Source organism: Cydia amplana, chromosome Z (genome assembly GCF_948474715.1).
Source record: "Cydia amplana chromosome Z, ilCydAmpl1.1, whole genome shotgun sequence".
Classification (NCBI taxonomy): domain Eukaryota; kingdom Metazoa; phylum Arthropoda; class Insecta; order Lepidoptera; family Tortricidae; genus Cydia; species Cydia amplana.
The window spans coordinates 28275200-28295298 of NC_086096.1; the positions used below are offsets into that span (position 1 = coordinate 28275200).

General features: G+C 37.8%; 2 protein-coding genes and 1 long non-coding RNA gene across 3 annotated transcripts in view; 1 reads left to right on the plus strand and 2 right to left on the minus strand.

Annotated features, from left to right (window-relative positions):
• The window catches only part of LOC134661441 (uncharacterized), a 380476-nt gene that overhangs the window by 244835 nt on the left and 115542 nt on the right, over positions 1 to 20099 (minus strand). The window lies entirely within an intron of this gene.
• Positions 861 to 3068, plus strand: LOC134661642 (zinc finger CCHC domain-containing protein 24-like). Its single transcript, XM_063517790.1, has 3 exons — positions 861 to 1117; positions 1452 to 1691; positions 2940 to 3068. Exons 1-3 carry the CDS (start codon positions 1097 to 1099, stop codon positions 3066 to 3068), a joined length of 390 nt encoding a protein of 129 aa, XP_063373860.1. The 5' UTR covers positions 861 to 1096.
• Positions 7624 to 15526, minus strand: LOC134661420 (uncharacterized). Its single transcript, XM_063517503.1, has 8 exons — positions 15278 to 15526; positions 14888 to 15008; positions 13472 to 14201; positions 12343 to 12545; positions 11688 to 11797; positions 10963 to 11169; positions 10419 to 10645; positions 7624 to 7893 (listed from the first exon to the last, which is right to left on the minus strand). Exons 1-8 carry the CDS (start codon positions 15395 to 15397, stop codon positions 7662 to 7664), a joined length of 1950 nt encoding a protein of 649 aa, XP_063373573.1. The 5' UTR covers positions 15398 to 15526; the 3' UTR covers positions 7624 to 7661.

Sequence of the window (20099 nt, forward strand, 5' to 3'; positions counted from 1 at the left end):
TACATGTAATGTTGGTACAGTCGCCATCAGAGATATTTTAGCGGCCAAGGTGCTCACAAATATCGGATCACAAATATAGGAAATATTGTAACGGCGTTAGAGTGCGCGTTCAGATATTGTGAACATCTTGGCCGCTCCTATATATCTGATGGTGACTACCGATCGCTTGAGGTTTCTCGTCCATCCATATATTAACATTTACTTTTTTAGATAGCCCATGCAACCCGCTGCTCGCAGGCCGCATCCGGCCTATATGTATAAGCGGCTCACCTAGCAAAGATACGTACTCGTATAGATAAATAGTTTACAGCAGATCCCATGATTAGTTATTATGACTATGTAGCCCTTGTAAAAAAAAACATTAAGACGAAAGTGGAGAACTCGCGCGAAATCGCCTTTTCATACAAACGTAGTCCTCATTTTCCTCTGTATTATTAACATGCATATAACATGCATATAGGACAACAACAACATGTTAAAATGATTGCAAATATTGTAACACAATTTGTTGTATATCAACCACATCTCCCTCCAACCCTCTACGTTAGTTTTTTTTTTCAATTTCTTATTTATTATTAAAAAAAATATTCGCTTCTAATTTTTACAATAATCAAAAACAATTAGGGGCATAGGTTAATGTGAACAAATTGTGTCAAAATATTTTCAATTATGTTAAAATATCCAGAGAGGTAAAAGAGGACTACGTTTGTATGGAGAAACGGCCGTCGTCCCCTTTCCTCGTACCTAACTTATGCCTGGATCACAAAACGCAATTTGTATTAGTATTTTGCAGTTCGGCGAATAGGCAACTATGTATCTTGAGATGATGATTGTTCGCTCACAAAAGTAAACATAGGTGGGTACCTCGACATTTTATTTATCAAACATGCTGACATTATATTAGTGTTACCTTCAAGGCGAAAGCTTGAGAATCGACGGAGTACCTACTTTGGTAATTTAATATGAATACATGATCCACAACTATCAATCAAGTCAGCAAATCGCCCAAGTTGTTTACACTTGCATCATATAAATTGGCCCGTGGTGGAGTGACTATGCCGACGGGTTTTTTGGGTGAATCGTGTGGTTGTTAACAATGGGCTCCTTGTTTTCTAAGGTAGTGTTTTGTTTTTTAGTTTTTCTCTTTATTTGTGTTTGAAGTGTTAAGCTGAAATGTGCTCCATGTTGAGTGGTGAAAGACTCGAGTACTCGCGCTGAATTGAGCGTTGTTGTGATGGGTCTGTATATTTAATCTTATTGATTCATGAGCCTACTGGTTAAATACATGAACGATAAGGAATGAGAAATTATAAGTAAATGAAAAGTCGTACATAAATATTTAAAAAAAGCTTTTTTGTGGTTTACATTAATGTAGAATTCAATTCCGGTGTCACCTTGCGGTACTTTTTTAAATGTATTACTCGTTTAATGGTTCTCTCTCCGTTACTCAGAACAGTACCTGGCGGCGTTGCCGTCACTGCGACCGTAATGTGAAGTTGTTCGAGCGGATGTGCTGCCTGTGCGCGGCGGCAGCCTTGAGGATGGAGCCGCCGGCGCGCGGCAGCGACAAGCCGCTGTTCGGCGAGTACCTCTGCATCACCTGCGAGATCGTGTGGACCAGCCGCCTGTGCTGGCCCAGCCACTACCAGGCCTGCAAGCGCTGCCACCAGCTCGTCTATCCGCACACCTGGGTATGTTTCTATACAACTCTTTTCACTATAATATTTAAAACCTTCGCGTTTTGAACACATATTAACTCACATTTATAGACGGGTCTAACGCGAAATTTATTCAATTACCTAAAATAAATAAAAATAAAGGTAATTGAATAAATTTCGCGTTAGACCCGTCTATAAATGTGAGTTAACTCTTTTCACATTTTGAACGCTCACTAGCCTTCGTAACTACCAATGGTGACACTATTAACAGTGGACATTTGTAAGCCTTATTAGTAGTCTACGTACAGTCAAGGTATTAAATATCGACACGGACCAAGTGCCAAAAATATGTACCTATACACGACCTTGCCAATACAACAAGATACCTAGTGTACATGCTATTGACCACAGAACAAGTTAGAATGGCGATGCGAGCAGGGTACGTGTCGCCGCCGGTTATGAGCAAACGCTCGCATGCTACTCGCCCGCGCTGACCGAAAACGAAGTAAACATGCCTTTTTGCGCCACATTAACCTTCAGATTAAGAAGCCAGACATCAAATCTGTGTAAAAGAGGCGTATCCATTCACCAGGCACACAAGTTTTTACTACCATTGCGCGAGTGTTAGTAAATGTGGAGAGGAACGAGCGGCGACACCGGTTCCGATACTAACTGCGCGCGATAGCCATTCTAACCTCTTTAATAATGTTCTGTGCTATTGACACATTGTCTGTGTCGTATTTTATTACCTTTACAGAGGGCCTACCGCGAACCACGTTCGACGTGTTGCCTCCCTGTCACACTTACGTACGAATTTACAAGTGCGACAGAGAGGCAACACGTCGAACGTGGTTCGCGGTAGGCCCTCTGTACCAGTGACGACTGTGACGAGTGATAGGTACTTGTGATGCGTGTTAAATAAGTAGGTATCTAATAAAAAGTTTGTTTTAACATACTCGTACCTTCTTTTTATTAACAACATTAAGATCTGCTCGTTTCTTGATATATATATAAAATTTATAAAACATTACAAAAGTTACTCAAGGACCTTTATATATTCAACCATTTTTTGAAAGTATACAATATTAATACAAGTAGGTACATGTATGTACCCAATTTAATGAAATAAAAGCTGAAAGACCCCGCTAGATGGAGCGCTTTCACTTATTGCACCAATTTGCAATTACAACTACACGTAGGTACCTAATGCATATGGCGAGGAACCTGGTCTCCAGAATGATGTCGCGACTAGGTAATAAGTATATGTATTTTTCTTTCTAGCGTGATCTTACAGCAGCGGAAATAAGACGAGAAGCCACGACTAAGGACCACCAGAGAGAATACTGCCAAAAGTGCCTAGAGGTGGGCTACTACTGTGGAGACTACGCTAGGCTCTATGGCAAACTCTGATTTGTACAGTCGCCATCAATATCTGATTAACAAGGTGCTCACAAATTCCAATACGTTTCAGATATTTTTGAGCACCTCGGCGGCTCCGATACATCTGATGTAGAACGGTCGACGCTGCAAGCGTCAGCGCCAAGCGAATTTTTCTGTCCTCGATCTAAGATCAATCCAAAAGCGAATTACTGATTACTTACTAAAATTGTTATCATCTTTTTTTTCGTCGTCTCTTTTGTATTTTTACTTTAAGTTAGGAGCACGACGAATGAATGTACGTTATTAAGACTATTAACTTAAGCTAATCATTACCATTAGATAAACCAATAAAGAAATACAGGTTGTCTTAAACTTAGTGGCTAGGTAAAGTGTAGTCCGGCAAACCAATTTTAAGAAGAAAAAGACGAGAAATCTACATTGTTCTATGGGTGACGGAGGCAAACTCATTGCGAGTACATTTTTCAAATTTGCCGCCCTTTTTCTACTGAAGGAAATGGCTTGCCGGACTTTACGTATCAAGGAAGCTGCAGTTTTTAAGCGGGTCTACGGCGGAAGTGCCCGGTTTGGGAGCTTTTCCTTATTTTTAAAGTATTTTTTCTTAGAATCAATTAAAATTATTACAAAGTTTGTAAGTGTATAAGTAGATAGGTATTAGGTACCTATGTTGAATTTAGCAAATTAAATGGTTTTGTTTGTCTTCATTTTGATATTAAACTTTTTTTGCTGAAAAACTTAAATTATTGTGTGTAAAGTGGTTTTTTAAAAGTGGTTGGTTATACAGGATGTTTTTGTTTGTTTTGGTCATAACGTTATAAAATATTTTCTTGTATTCGAGTGTAAGCAATCTTGTAAGGCCTTGGCACGAGTGTACGTATTTATAAATTATAAATACGAGAATAAATGCTCTCCGATCAATCATTGCACGAATTTAAATATTTTACATACATTTCACAGATCTTGAATGAATCTGCCGAAATGTACTGTATTACGAGTAAACCAGGTTTGCTCCTCGGTGCAACTTGTTCGCGATTGGCCGACCTGTCAAGCGTTAAACTTATTGTCTTTGTTGTACTTAAATGGTTTGGTTTAGTTACAGAGATGTTATTTATTATGTATATAAAAAAATATTTTATTTCCTTCTTTTCAATTAGCGACATCGTGCTAAATCAAATAAGTATTTATTTTTGTTAATTGCCAGACAAAGCCATAGAAGTGTTTTTTTTCTTGCCTTGTTAAGTACTAGGTATATAATTCCTAGATTACTATAGGTACCGCTAAACAGACGGACGACCAGGGTCCTAATGGTCCTATCTCTATCTCACGGCGCGATTCGGAAAATGAATAAGAGATGCAGTGTATATGAAATAGTAAAAGATATGTGACGTTCCACGGCAAAAGGTACCAAAATTGCCCCGGCTGAATATTGGAGCGGCGTTAATAATAGCATAAGCCCCAGGCGTCATAAGGTACCTTTTGCCGTGAAACGTCACATATCTTTACTATTTCATATCTAGTGAATCACTAAGGGGTCATCCATTAATTACGTCACACGTTTAGGGAGAGGGAGGAGGTCGAAAATGTGACATGTTGTGACATGGGGGAGGGGGGAGTCACAAACATTGTGATGTCACTTTAACTTCATCAGTAACCGAAGATTAATTTATATTTTTTTATTCGCTGTACAGTTAAATAATGAGATTTTGGATGTAACTTTCGTTGTGTTATAAAATTACTAATATTTATATATCAAAAATATTTTTTTATTAAAAAAATAATGCCGAGTTAATATTGTCGATTTCGTTGAAAACAAAATTGCCTAAAATGTGACTTCACACCAGGGGGGGGAGGGGTTTGCAAAATGTGACCAAGGTGACAAGGAGGGGGGGAGGGGTAAAAAAACCTAGAAATTCGTGTGACGTAATTAATGGATGATCCCTAATTCATTACCCGAATCGCGCCGTCACTTCGACCCCGATTGTCCGTATGGTTTGGATCTACTATAGTCTTTCAGTAGGTAGGTACCTATAGGATGTCATTCCAGATGTCCGTTATAAAGTAGATACCATAGTACCATAACATCAGCCTGGAAAAAGCCAGCATCAATAGGTAAAAAAACAAGTTCATAGGTAATATAAAGTAGTATTAAATAACTGCAATTTTCTGCCCCCAGAGTAGAGCACTAGCACAACCCGTAAACCGGTTAGCACAACTGGTAACCAACCTAATTAACAGAGTTATTAGTATATTAGATAGCAGTAGAAGAGGTATACATATATTTGAAAATTCGTGCCTAGATTTTGACTGCCTGAAGTAGATACTTATCGTTGGAAAAAAAAGATTATTTCAGAGGGGCTACCGCGAAAACCGAAAGCCGCAAATTGCGGGGGTCTTTCTCTTTTACTCCAATGAAGGCGTAATTAGAGACAGATGCCCGCAATTTGCGAACTTTGATTTCCGCGGTCATAGCCCAGATACCTAATTAATTCAATAGATTCGGTGCGGAAAGAGAAGAGTCGTGAAATGTATGGGACCCAATACATTCTACGACTCTTCTCTGTCCGCACCCACTCTAACAACAAACATATGTGACGTTCCACGGCAAAAGGTACCTTATGGCACTTGGCGCTTACGTCGCATAGCGCCGCAATAATAATAGCGCGCGGCGGCGGAGCGGCGTTAATAATAGCGTAAGCGCCAACGGCCATAAGGTACCTTTACCGTGGGACGTCACCATATTATGGTGCGGTATTGCGCTAGGGTCCATTGGGGTAAATCCAAAAGCGGGGTAATTTTGAAAACGGCAAATATCTACTAAATTAAAAACACTTTCTACTGTAGCAACGTATGCGTTGCAATGGCGTAGTGTTGCTAAATTATGAAGTTTCTAGTTTAGTAGATATTTGCCATTTTCCAAAATACCCCGCATTTACCCCAATGCACCCTATATAGTTTAGCTGTCGAACTCGGTGGGCCCATTTTTTTTCTTACTACGCCTCCTCCAAAATCAATACTAGTGAGAGTGAGTATTATACATATTCTTTGATCAATACTCTGCTTTAAATATACACCATAGAGTTACGACTTGTATAAGGTTTTTGATATGGACGTAAAGCATGTAGAGCATGTGTAGAGTAAAACCATAGTAAAACATTTGTCAAAATTGACGGTTATTCAGATATATTTTTATCATTAAAATGTTTTTCTCCATTTTAGGCTGTAGTTGTGGTGATAATCACGACTCCAAGGTAGATAATATACAATATGACGATGGTACTGTGGAGAGCATGGATGCGGCACAGCACTTCCCAAGCTCGGACCAGATCTGGGGAATGGTGGGCACTATTCTGGCCATGGGAGCAGTTTGGATGATATTCACAAGGGTACGATATACCTACTAAATAGGTCCTACTTAGACGAACCTAAAAATGGATTGTTTCGCTTAGATGGCAATCTAAAACAGATTGTCTTCGTTGACTTACATATTCGTTTCATTAGATTCCATTTGTACCAACTACAATCAATTCGATCTACCGCGTTTATGACGATGTCTTGTTCGATTGAGTCCGCCTATACTAACTCTGCACCTGCACTTCCTTTAAAAATATGACGTTAACAGAGAGGCCCTTTCACTGTCGCTGGTAAGTATTAGGTACGTGCAGAGTTCACTTAGACGGGTTATAGTTCATTGAAAAACACCAATGGTTTTACCAGGAATGCATAACACTATTATAGATCAAACGCGGCCACAAGGCTTCTCCGCATCCGCCACCACAAGTCGCCCACGGGAGCGACAAGCAGCCTCTCGCGCCGCTCAAAGAAAGCTCGCAGCGCGATACACAGACCCCGTCCGCATGCAACAAGCGTTGTAAATAACCTTTCAAATTAAACACGTTTTAACAATATTACATTTTATTTCATTTTTATTTAATATTTTTCATAATTAAGTATATAAGAATATAAATGTCCTCTCTTATGTCAAAGTAATAACCTCTAAATAAGTAAATATAAATGGAAAAAAATTATTTGTTATAAAGCTAAGATGGAAGCCCACAACGGGGTATGCTACTCGTAGTAGTCGTAGTACGCCGTGCGCGTATGATGTTGTATTGTATTATCATTTCTCTATTAATAGTGACAGCAGCAGCCAAATGAAAACCTAAATAGGGTAGGTGCGTTAGTTTTCGTCCAGCTCTAGTTTTTATCCACTTGACGAAATTTCAATATAAACCTACATTGCTGCACAAATTTGGACTTTTTGAAATCCTTAATATCAAAACAATATATTTATCTACATAAAAATTGTTTCGCAAGTAGCAAATTAAATATCAAAAATATTATTTGCTAATATGTCAAGTGGACGAAAACTAGCGCAATGACCCTACGCACAATAGAAACTATATGTGACGTTATCTATAAAAAGGGACCTTATTGTCGACGGCGCTTACGTCATTATTAACGATGTTCCGATATAAATACAATGCCGCGCGACGCTGTGCAGCGTAAGCGCCATCGACATTAAGGTCCCTTTTCATAGATAATGCCCCATATTGACTAACAAATAGTCTTCCGATTTTATACCTTTCGGTATGTCAACAAAAGAGCTTAGCAAGTATTATTGAATAAGTCGACCGTGTCCTCGGACTGGATCCTCTGGTACTCCTGCAGCAAGTACTTGTGCTCGTCGGCGACGTGGCCGCGACTCAACAAGTACACCAGGATGTACTGGTAGGGGAAGACGGGCACGCTGTGGCGCGCGAAGAAGCGCAACTTCACTCGCTGGATCACCTTCATGTCGACGAAGCAGTAGTCGGCGGTGCAACAGCTGCCTGGCGTTCTGCAAATTACCCATGTTTCTAAGCTACATGACAAATTTTCATTTATGGTATCAATCAATCAGGTTTGTTTTTAGGATCAAATGTCTCTATGGGACCCATTGCATTAAAGCAATACAAAAGTCAGAAATGATAGTCGTACTTTCACTCGCGAAACGCCCCGAACAAATTGACATGTGAACGTGACGTCAAGGTCACTGAGAGCGCATCTTGAATGTATGAACAAAACAAGTAAATTGCGTTTTTGTCGGTGAAATATTGCGTTTATGTATATTATTATAGTTGCTATACAATCTTATTTTGGATAAAATGTGAGGAATCGAAGGGTATCCTTACTTTAAAAATTATTAAATTTAGAGACTTTCAGGTGCTGTATTTTTGTATTATTTCCATATTTTTTTTTATATCCACAATATTGTGATTAATTGCACATTTGCTATCTATTTTATTAGATTTTGATATAAAATTCAACATGTGTCATCATCCCTATTTACGAAAGCGGGTCACAACAAACAGTTGTGAAAATGTATTTATTAACCCTTTAACCGCTAGAGTCTGATATATAAGACATTACATATCCAGCTCATTTCGCCACAGTCTGATAAATAAGACAAAGATCTGATTTGGTTTTTACAGCACATTTATAACTCCCGTAACTATGCCAACCTTACTCTGCGTAGTACAATTACTGTCGGTGGCGACACGAGCACGCTCGATCAAAAATTGCTGGCGGTTAAAAGGTTAATACGTTCGCGAATGCGTGGTTCGAGTCTTTAATGTGCGTCAGAAAAGTAAAACATTCGCAAGTTAGTTGTACAGAAACTTTGTTGCTAAATGCAGAGAATGTCGCGTTGCGGTACATATTATTATTTTATAAACAATATCTGGGTGACTCGAAAATGCGCGTTTTCCCAGAGATAAGACCTAGCTAGATCGATTTTTCGCCCCCGAAAACCCCCGTATAGCGTGTGGTACTATATAGCACGTCCACGGATGATTTTATTATTTCTTTTGCGGTACATAGTCATGAAAAGAAATGTACTTTTATGTACTTATGTTTTTAAAAAATGTACTCGCACGGTTTTGGCATAGCGACATACAGGTCGTGGTCGTGCTGAGTAGATACTCCCTGGCACGACCACACTATATTTATGGTTAATTTAATTGTCAAATGAATACAAAACAAATGTACTCAAATTGTACTACTATCTACAAGCACATCAAAATGTGACAGTGGTACTGCAAAAATCGCTGTCATGATTAAAAAAGGTGAACCTAAGGGCTGATTTAGACGGCGCGCGAACTCGCATGCGACTTTCATTACATTGCGGATTTTGATCGGCTGGTTGAAATGCACGTAACCTACAGTTCGTTGGTAACTAAAATCGCATGAGAGTTCGCGCGCGCATGATGTCTAAATGTGGGATCATCTATGTAAAACAAATTATTTTTAATCAATAATTTATTTGTAGGTATGGTACAAAAATTACAATAATTATATTATTGTGTGACAAGTAACTGATGCAGGTAGATCTGCGAACTACGATTTTAAATAGCTGCATACATAGTCAAAACAGCATTGACGTTTTGGACTTTCGTTTCTAAATCATCATAGATTTTCCGATTATGGGATTCTTTACTTGTCACACATTAATATAATTATTGTAATTTTTGTACCTTACCTACAAATAAATTATTGATTAAAAATAATTTGTCATACAACTTGTGTCTATTTATTTAATCTTGTTAGTTGTTATGCACAAAAATCGTAATGAACAATAAAAGTACGATTTCAAACGCCCAAATCTTTTGTAATTGTGACGTTATCTATGAAAAGGGACCTTATTGTCGATGGCGCTTCCGCCATTATAAACGATGCTCCGATACAAATACAAAATACAACGCTGCGCGTCGCAGTGCGGCGTAAACGCCATCGACAATAAGGTCCCTTTACATAGATGATCCCACATTTAGTTACATTGCGAACTGTTGGTTACGTGCATTTCAACCAGCGGATCAAAACCCGCAATGTAATGAAAGTCGCATGCGAGTTCGCGCGCCGTCTAAATCAGCCCTTAGGTTCACCTTTTTTAATCATGACAGCGATTTTTGCAGTACCACTGTCACATTTTGATGTGCTTGTAGATAGTACAATTTGAGTACATTTGTTTTGTATTCATTTGACCATTAAATTAACCATAAATATAGTGTGGTCGTGCCAGGGAGTATCTACTCAGCACGACCACGACCTGTATGTCGCTATGCCAAAACCGTGCGAGTACATTTTTTAAAAACATAAGTACATAAAAGTACATTTCTTTTCATGAATATGTACCGCAAAAGATATAATAAAATCATCCGTGGACAAATATCATCGAAATCGTTAGAGCCGTTTCCGAGATCCCCGAAATATATATATATAAATAAATAAATAAATAAACAAGAATTGCTCGTTTAAAGGTATTAGATGTTATACATATAAGTTATGAATGTTATGATACAACATAAATTGTTAAATCATACCAACCTTGGATCATAAGTAATTGGTTTTGCCTTCAACGTTTTGAATATCATCTGATAGTATTGTCTATACTTCTTCTTCATGATTAGTACAATTTGCTTGCCCTCGAACGGGTACTTAGCGCTTAGCGCCTGCAACTCCAAGTGCCAGTACACAGCTGCCTTAGCCACTTCGACGCTTGTGTTGTCGATCTCGAGAATTTTGGGATGTTTCATCCATTCATACATGTTTTCCTGAATAACACAATTAGCAATGAAGCTATATTGACAAATTTAATTTGACTTTAATCTTTTCGACGCCGTGTCAAACACAAAAGCTGTCTCTCAGACGCCACGTCACCGAAGTGTCAAAACTGAAATTTAACTTTATGCATATGCACCTAGGTCTATGTTGCTCTGTGGTCTATGACCGATTAATACGTCTTTGGCGTTGGACCTGCGGTGCGTATATATCGGTCATTGGCGTCCAAAAGGTTAAATAATTTTAGCTACGCATTTAGCATATTCGATCAAAATTTTAGGAAGACAGAGATTTGAGATTTTATACATACATTCAAAAACTTCTTGGACCGGAAACTATCGTATATGAAGTTGATGTGTAGCAGCCATTTCCCCGTGGACAGGGCGCACACCATCATGCCGGTGAACGTGTCGTTGGGCAGCACGGCTATGAAGTGCGTCGCCAGCATCTCCATCTTGGTGTTCTCAGCCACCACTCCACCGAGCTCGTTTATCATGGCGACGATCCGATCGCGGTCCTGCAACAATTTATACTTTTGGTTAGATTGACTTGTCCTGTAGTGTTTGTCGGTGTAACCAAATCATAGAAATTAAATTTGTAGCATTTTTGGTTTCAAATTGAGCTCATATCATACTCGTATTTAAGTAATTTTGATTGCAATGCAATGCCATGGGTATGTGTACCACCAAACTGATCTAATGCAGACCAAAGGTAGCCATAGGATGTCTGCACTGTTTGGGTCTGAAATAAAATTCATAAAGGCATAATCATAAACCCTATACAGGTTTAAAGTACACCACTGAACTGGCGAAGGATAGCTGTCTTATGAATTAGGGATTAGGGGTTTATGTTCATAGTTCAAAGTTCATCCAGTGATCCCCCTGCTAACAAGTTTCTATGCAGACCTCCTGCATCGTCAGTTATCTCTGCAGCTTACTGTACAGTCGACGTCAAAGATATGTTTACACTTTTGGTCCTTACTCCTTTGTAATAAAGCCGAAAAATGTAAACTGACTGGCTGTACGGTATACTTACATGTATAAATTCTGACAACATAAATACATTTTTATTACATGTACATATCAAATTCTGCTTCAATTTCCATGAATCCTCAGAAGTTCCGCTGGGTGAGTTATAATCAGTATCTGAAATAGATGAAATAAGTATGTATGAATAGGCTACATGACTAATTTTCATTTATGGTATCTATCGATTGGGTTTGTTTTTAATCGATTGGGTTTGTTTTTAGGATCAAATGTTTATATGGGACCCATTGCATTAAAGCAACAAAAAAGTCAGAAATTATAGTCAAAGTCCGACAGTCGCACTTCACTCGCGAAACGCCCCTCACAAAAGGATAAGTGAACGTGACGTCAAGGTCACTGAGTCATCTTGTAGTATGGACAAAACAAGAAAATTGCGTTTTTGTCCGTGAAATATTGCGTTTATGTATATAGTTGCTATACAATATTTTTTTGGGTAAAATGCAAGGAAATCGAATGGTACCCTTACTTTTATCGTTTATGGAAGTTAAAAAAACTTAAATTTTGAAACTTTCAGGTGCTGGTGGTGGTGGTGTGATAAATTGCTCATTTGCTATCTATTTTACTAGATTTTGTTATAAAATTCAACATGTGTAATCAATCATCCCTATTTGGCTACAAAATGTATGAATTAAGGCCATGCTTACCTGACACCTCATCATGCCAGCACTTAAGGCGGCTAGTAGCCTGCAGTTTGTCCTTGATTGGGCTGTAGCTATTCACTTTTTTCTTCAGTCTGTAACTCTGGATATATTTTCGGAAAGGCAGATAGTTTGAAGTTTTAGCTTTGCTTGTTTCGAAGAATTTACGAAAGCTGACTTTTTTCGGAGTGCTCTGATTGCTAAAAGTCCTGTATAAAACAAAAATTGCTTAGCTTTTGTTATCTTTGTCAGATCTAGTACAATTGTTACAGCATAGCTTTTTTGTGGACCACTTCAGAACTACTCTGAATGTTTTTTCGGGACTTAAATAGACAAATGGTGGCAGCTACCAGGTCCCGTGCTGCTACGAGAAAACGGTCTTAGAAGACCTTCCCTCGATTTCAAATTAATGAAGATTGGCTATTACAGATTTTGAAAAAAACATACAGGTTGCGAGAAAAAGGTCATTTTTGACGAACTTTTTTTTTATGCCAATGGATCCCATTCCTATTGAGGATCAAAAGCTTGTATGGAACCAAAAGATTTTTTCCGGCTAGAAAAGCCACAAATCGAGGAAAACTTTTCCCATACAATTTGTATGAAAATTAAAACTTTTATTTTTCACATGCTATTTTTGTATGCCAATCGATTCCATTCCTATCCAGTATCAATAGTTTCCTAGGGGTCAACTTTCGATAATGTACTAAAAAGCCACAAATTAATAAAAACTTTTGCATACATTTACTATGGAGAAAACGTGAAATTTTAAGCTTTTGATCCTCAATAGGAATGGGATCTATTGGCATCAAAAAAAAAGTTTGTCAAAAATGACCTTTTTCTCGCACCCTGTATGTTTTTTCAAAATCTGTAAAAGCAAATCTTCATTAATTTGAAATCGAGGGAAGGTCTTCTAAGACCGTTTTCTCGTAGCAGCACGGGACCTGGTAGCTGCCCTCATTGACCCAAAAAGAAAATCCACCCTTAATATTAAAAGTTAAGAGGAAGAACACCAAAAAATAGTAAAGTTCACCAAAAACATATTCTTTAAAAGCTCAATCTTACATGTTATCCAAATGTTAGTCAATAAGCCATGTAATGAACCCCACCATGCTAACATTTGAGAGTTTACACTCACGCATTTAAATTTAGTACTTTCATGGGACTTGAATTAGGTGTCTCATTTTCCTCAATCTTTTTGCAATCAATCTCTTGATATATGTCTTCAATAGACCAACCTATCTGGCGGCGCACAGCTTTTGGCTTGCTTGTCTTTTCAAACATTGGAGGGACTCTGTCCACACAATCTATGTCTGTGTCTATTATAAGGTCACATTTAAAGTGAGCAACCCGCAGGTGCTCTAAGTATGCCAACTTTTCTGTATGAATCTCATGACAGATGGGGCAAACTATGTGATGCAATTTGACATTGAGGGTGCACTTGTTGAAGTGTAAGACATAAGACTCATATTTGTCAAACTTGTCATCACAGAGGACACATGATATTAATAGAGGCAAGGGTTTTTCCGGAGTGGTGGTAATTAACCTTGCCGTGTCTGACGGAGTAATATCTGTTGCCACCAGAGTTTCACTGCTACTGGAGCGCTGCAGCTCATTGTTCTCAATGCTGCATATTACGCGGCATGAATGTGCTCCCAGATTGCTGTGAGACTGGTTACAATACACGCATATGATAGAGTCTACATCACTGTCTGTTTCATCACTAACATCCAAACTTGTACCCACATGTGTTTCTTCCTTAATGACATTCTGGACATTTTCACCCTCCATGGATTTAGCATGCATATGAAACTCTTTGTTCAAAAAGTCATTGTATTCAAAAACTTCTGGCTTGTCTAAGGTTTCTTCTGTAAATGAGCATTAACAGAATGTATGTTACAAACAATTGATATCACTACTTTGGTGCCTCTTTTAAATGTTATCACCAAATTAAAAGAAATCATGTAAGGCACAGGCACCAAAAAAAAACTTAATATGCAATACTACTAGGGAATGCAATAACTGGCCAAACTTCAAAAACGGTTTTGGTTATGGTTATGCCCAAAAAATAATGTTAAGGTTATTTTCGACAAAAGATTATAAATTTACAATCAAATAATTAAAAACAATGAGAAAACAAGGTACAGTATTAGGAAATGTGACTGTCTTCGTTTTTTATAAAACGCACAAAATACGTGAAAATATGACCTTGTACATGATATTGTAAATCATATTCAATCAAAATATTCCATAGAAAAAGACATAATATATTTGGTACATAACGAATTACCTATTAAAGTACACATATGACATAAATTATAGTCACAGCCAAAAAAGGCAGGATTTTGTTTGTAGTCATTATATCTCAATTCATAGAATTTAAGTCATAAATAACAGAAAATAACCATAACCAGTTATTCGAGTTTTCAATAATTGATTCAGAAATTATGTCATAATATTCGGTTATAACTGATAATTTTAGTTATGATAAACTGATTATTTAAGTTAACCGATTTGCATTCCCTAAATACTAACTCTTTTTCTAAATACATACCTGGTGGGTTTTGCAGCAATGCATTAATTTTTTCACACTGGAGTTTAAACAAGTATGCAGTGCTCAAGTTTTCTATGCAAGTTGTGCAGACACGATCAGAAAAGCCATCTCCTTCAAAAATCTGCAACAAGCATACTGTTTACCAAACTATACTGTTTTTCCTAGTACCTAAATACTTTGTGTTTTTCTATAATTTAATGATTAAATGTACATATTATTATTAAATCTAAGACCCGAGTTTCAGTGACATAGGTAATAGGCAATGGCATCAAAAATGTTTATCTTCTTGTACAGCATCAGTGCTAATTATTCCTGTGCGTGTGTGTGTGTGAAATTGATTAAATATGTGATTGAAATGTGGTTGCATTTAGTCTCATTTATGTTTCTTACCTGAATGTTTGCAAAAGACATAACCATTTCTGATAATTTTATGGATTCATCTTGCTCAAATATGGAGCAGAAATCTCCAAGTTTCAAGCAAAGCCTACACTTATGAAAAGGCTTTTCCATTTTTATTGTTTTGCTGTTTCCTTCTTGATCTCCCAACCCCACATCACAAAGTTAATTTATCATCACCTTACAACGTTGAGAACTTCACGTTATTTTACACATTATGTACACAAAACGACTGAATATAGCCGCTAGTAATATAATTCCATGTTCACAAATTAACTACTGTACACCACAGCACAGTAGTTTAATTCGCTTTCCATGTTTCCACCTCCGACACTCACACCCATGGCAGTTATTTCAAAATAACGTCAAAAATTTAATGGTCCGTACTTTCTGTTTGTGGAGAATGGTATTGTATTTTTTAGCCCCCTCCACAATCGTACGCGCATAGTCTAGAGGGGGCTTTTGGTGAAGACAATCACATTAGGCCTCATAGCACGCATAGAAGGTATACTGGGTCAACCAAATCTTGTCAGTAAATAGGAACAAAAAAAATATACTCATCCTTTTCTTTTGGGTGCTAGTATTAGTGTAAGACAAAGATAGTATGATTCTCTCTGCCTATGTTTGAAATCAAACAGACCTTTGACACACTATAGCATCCTATAATAGAAGTGGTCTACGCGTGCCTCCGTGAGGGACAAAACATACGCAATGCGACGCTATGATTGGTCGAATTTATTTGTTGCCCACTGAAATATACTCAATTTATATAATAATCATGCATGTATTTTGTATATACATTTGTTTGACATTCATAAGAATAATGACATTGAATTTAAATGTTATAAAACCAAAGAGCCAAAAGGAGGCCAGATCATCACATTCGTCCCTCCCCATCCCTGATCACATCTCTTCGATAAGTCGTCGAGGTGGTCTTGCTGCCCGTTGACTACGGCGCTGCGTAGGTGAATTTGCAGGTGTAGGGGTAGGATCTGGTTCAGGGGACAGGCTTTCGTTGTTTCCTGTTTGAGGTGGAGGGCTCATCAGGGTGGAGTTAGGAGTGGCAGATGAGATTCGCGACGGCCCAGGACTTGAAGTGGCATCGGGCGTACGAAACATATCTGTTGGGGGGGATGAAAGAGATTTGTATGACGAGGAGGTTTGAGGTGGTTCATGGTGATTTGGAGGGTTATTAGGCGATGGTAGTCGAGGTCGAATATGATCAGCGTGTCGCCTGATGACGTTTCCAGAAGGTGTTGAAATCGTATAAGAGTAACGATGTCTCCGCTCTGCTATAATTCCTGGTTGCCAGGACTTTTCAAGCCGGGTTCTATGGTATACTAGATTGCCGGGTGTATAATTTGGCTTATCCATTGAGGCCTCAATATTGGCCTTCACTTGCTTGTACTGTAATTCTCTCCTTTTGCTTGGTCGAATATTTGACAATAAAGTATTTATTTGACGTCCAAACATGACTTCTGCTGGTGATTTGCCCGTAGTATTATGGGGTGTAATTCTGTACGTGAAAAGAAACTCTCGTAAACGCTGATGTTGGGGTTCTGTGCCAGACGCAAATCTTGACTTAAAGGTCCTCACGAGGCGTTCCGCGAGACCATTGGTTCTTGGATGGTAAGGCGATGATCTAATATGCAAAATGCCTTGATTTTTACAGTATTGTTTGAATTCGGATGACGTGAACTGTGGGCCGTTATCAGATACAATTATTTCTGGGAGACCAAAAGTGCAGAATATGTCGTCTAACTCAGCACACAATTTCGACGTAGTAATATTCTTCATAGGTTTGATTTCTATCCATTTCGACAAAGCATCGCTCAAGACTAACCAGTAAGTACCTTCAAAAGGGCCTGCAAAATCGATATGGATCCTTTCCCATACTTTCTCTGGAATAGACCACGAGTAGACTGGAAGTTCAGGGCAATGAGGTCTATTTTGTTGGCATCTACAGCATCTCTTGACATATTGATCTACGTCTTCATCAATGGATGGCCACCAAACATAGAACCGTGCAAGTGCCTTCATTGCTGATATTCCAGGATGCCCCCTATGGAGATATGCGAGGACTTTAGGTTGTAGTTTTTCTGGAATTACCACTCTGCCTTGCCACAATATTATCTTATTTTCTATTGAAAGTTCGTTACGCTTTTTGAAGTAATGCTTAACGTCATTAGTAAAGTGTATCTCTCTCCAACCGGTTTTTATACGTTTTAAAACCTCTGATAGTATGACGTCTTGCTTGGTTGTCTCTTTCAAAAATTCCTCAGAGAGATGTAAATCTGCCATTCTGGTTCCTAGAAGACGTGACTCAATTCGATGTACTGCACACTCTATTTCTGATGGCTGTGTTTCAGCGTTTGGTAATCTAGAAAGGCAGTCGGCTAGTATGTTGTTTTCGCCTTTCTGGTAACATATGTCGTAGTTATAGCAGCCGATTATTAGTGCCCATCTAACGAGTCTGTTGTTTGCTACTTTAGGAAGATTACGCTGAGATCCCAGTATATGAATTAATGGCTCCATACTAATTTATGGTGGGGAATAAAAAAAATCTGAGACTGTGACAAGGACAAACAATAATAGCGCTTTCGCTGCTACTCCTACTGAAAGATGTTTTGTTTGTTTGTTTTGTTGTAAAACCGTAAATTATACCCGCTTTATATAATGTAATTAATATTTATCTTGCAACTGATGAGCCAAAATAGTGTGTAATGTGGAGTCTTGCTGGTTCGCGCTTCGCGCTTCCTTTGACGCGGGCCGAAAAACCGACAAAAAACGGGGAACAATGCGCGAAGGCGTGAACAGGGCTTTAAATACCGTTAAAAAGTTGGTATCGTTACCACAAGGTGACAGATTTAACGTTAAGTTGTAACTAACGTTAGACCAGGTACCGTTAGTTATACTACTCTTTACCGGTAACAAAATGGTAACGTTAGCAGCTGTCAATTTGAGCTAACGTTAAGTCAAAGGTATCGATACACCATTGTTAACGTTAGTAGGTAACGTTAACAGCTGCTTATTTACCGTTTGATTAACTGATAGGTGCCATCATCGTTGACAATCGAGCGAATGTTCATTCACTCTCAAGCAGAGATGGGCAATTTTAATAACAAAACTTCCGTGAGACAAAGACATATTAAATGGAGATGGGCATTTCGTAATTGATTCCTGGTTCCACGATTACTCGAAATTACTTTGTAATCTGATTACCGATTCCCAGATTACTTTGTAATCTAACAATACCGAATTACTAATAGTGGAGTCAATATAAAGTTAAAGTTACATTAATTGCACAGTAAAATGTTTCTACACGGGTGAATTATATATCATATTGAATACCCGTCTGCGAATTAACAACTTGATATCTGTTCCCGTTTTTTAGAAATAACATTTTTTTTATTTTATATTTTATACTACCTAAACAGTAATTTCTAACTAGATTTTTTTTGAAGAATGGGCTATGAAGCTTACACGGCTACACGGTCAGAATTTCTCCCGACAATAATATTAATTATAGATTTAATGAAAAAAACAATAATTTTGTAAGTTTTCCATGACCGAGAATATCCTACACTGAGAGAAAAGTTTACTATTGTGGTTAATTTAATAGTATTTGTTTCGATCATGTTTAATTTATCTGCCCGAGGAACTGCTATATTCGCAGAATAGCAGCATGATTTTGGAAACAAACAGCAAATAATGTTCTACACAATTAATGGACACTTCTAGTTTTTTGGCAGTACATAACTGTACAAGTTATTGAAGACTACATACTTATTTTTCTCGCAATAATTAAATCAATTTCCAGCATAAAAAGTCAATGAAGTATGCTGTATTTCCAGGCTTCCACAGAGGCCAAGTCAAACTTTGTTTAAGATGTCAAAAAGATATCATTTTGTTATAATTCGCCCAACCGTCTCGCTCGCACCAATACATATTTCATCTAGTACGAGTGAAATGCACGCGCGAATGATATAAAATGACATCTTTTATAACAAAGTTCGAATTAGCATCAAGGTATATTAGGAAAATATACCTTATGACTTATGGCATTGCGTTAAGGTTTAATAATTCAATGCATAAAGTGTCTGTGTTTATGTGAAAAATGATAGGTGTCAATTTTTATATCTATTCACAAAACGTTTAGAATACAGGATGCACAGTCAGATATAAATAGACCCTTAAAGTCTTACAACTATCTATGATACTGGATCTCAAGCTTATTTGGTTAGTAAGTACCGTCCACCAAGTTATACTTCGAATAGCCACCCGGACAAAATCCAAAGCTAATTTCGAATTTTAAAATTTGACAATTCACGAGAAGAGTAACGTAACGTCAAAGGATATGTTTGTCCCTTTTCAACGATCCTGTCATCCGATGCTTGAGTAGAGAAACTAAAAGAAGCAAATGTCAGCAATTCGTAACGCTTAGTTTTTGTTAGCGATAGCGCATCGCGACATGAGAACTAGTATGAGCCTGGCTCTCGATTACGTATAATTGCAAGGAAACTTGGGATCAAGTTATCTTAGTCAATTTAGAGCAGTTGGAAATCGACTCATTGTGAAATTTTTGAACGTTTTCAAATAATTTGTTGGATTAAGTAGTAAAAGTGTTACAGTATGTTATATATTTGTGATCTACTCACAAGGCCCTTTCATTTGGTACCCCACATGGTATGTTTAAAAGAAAAATGGTAAAAACTTTGCATCACAGTAACTACCCTCACCACTTTCGCGCTTGTCATCTCATATATTTGTGTTCAGGATATTATACTGAATGCACTGATACCAAATATACTCATAT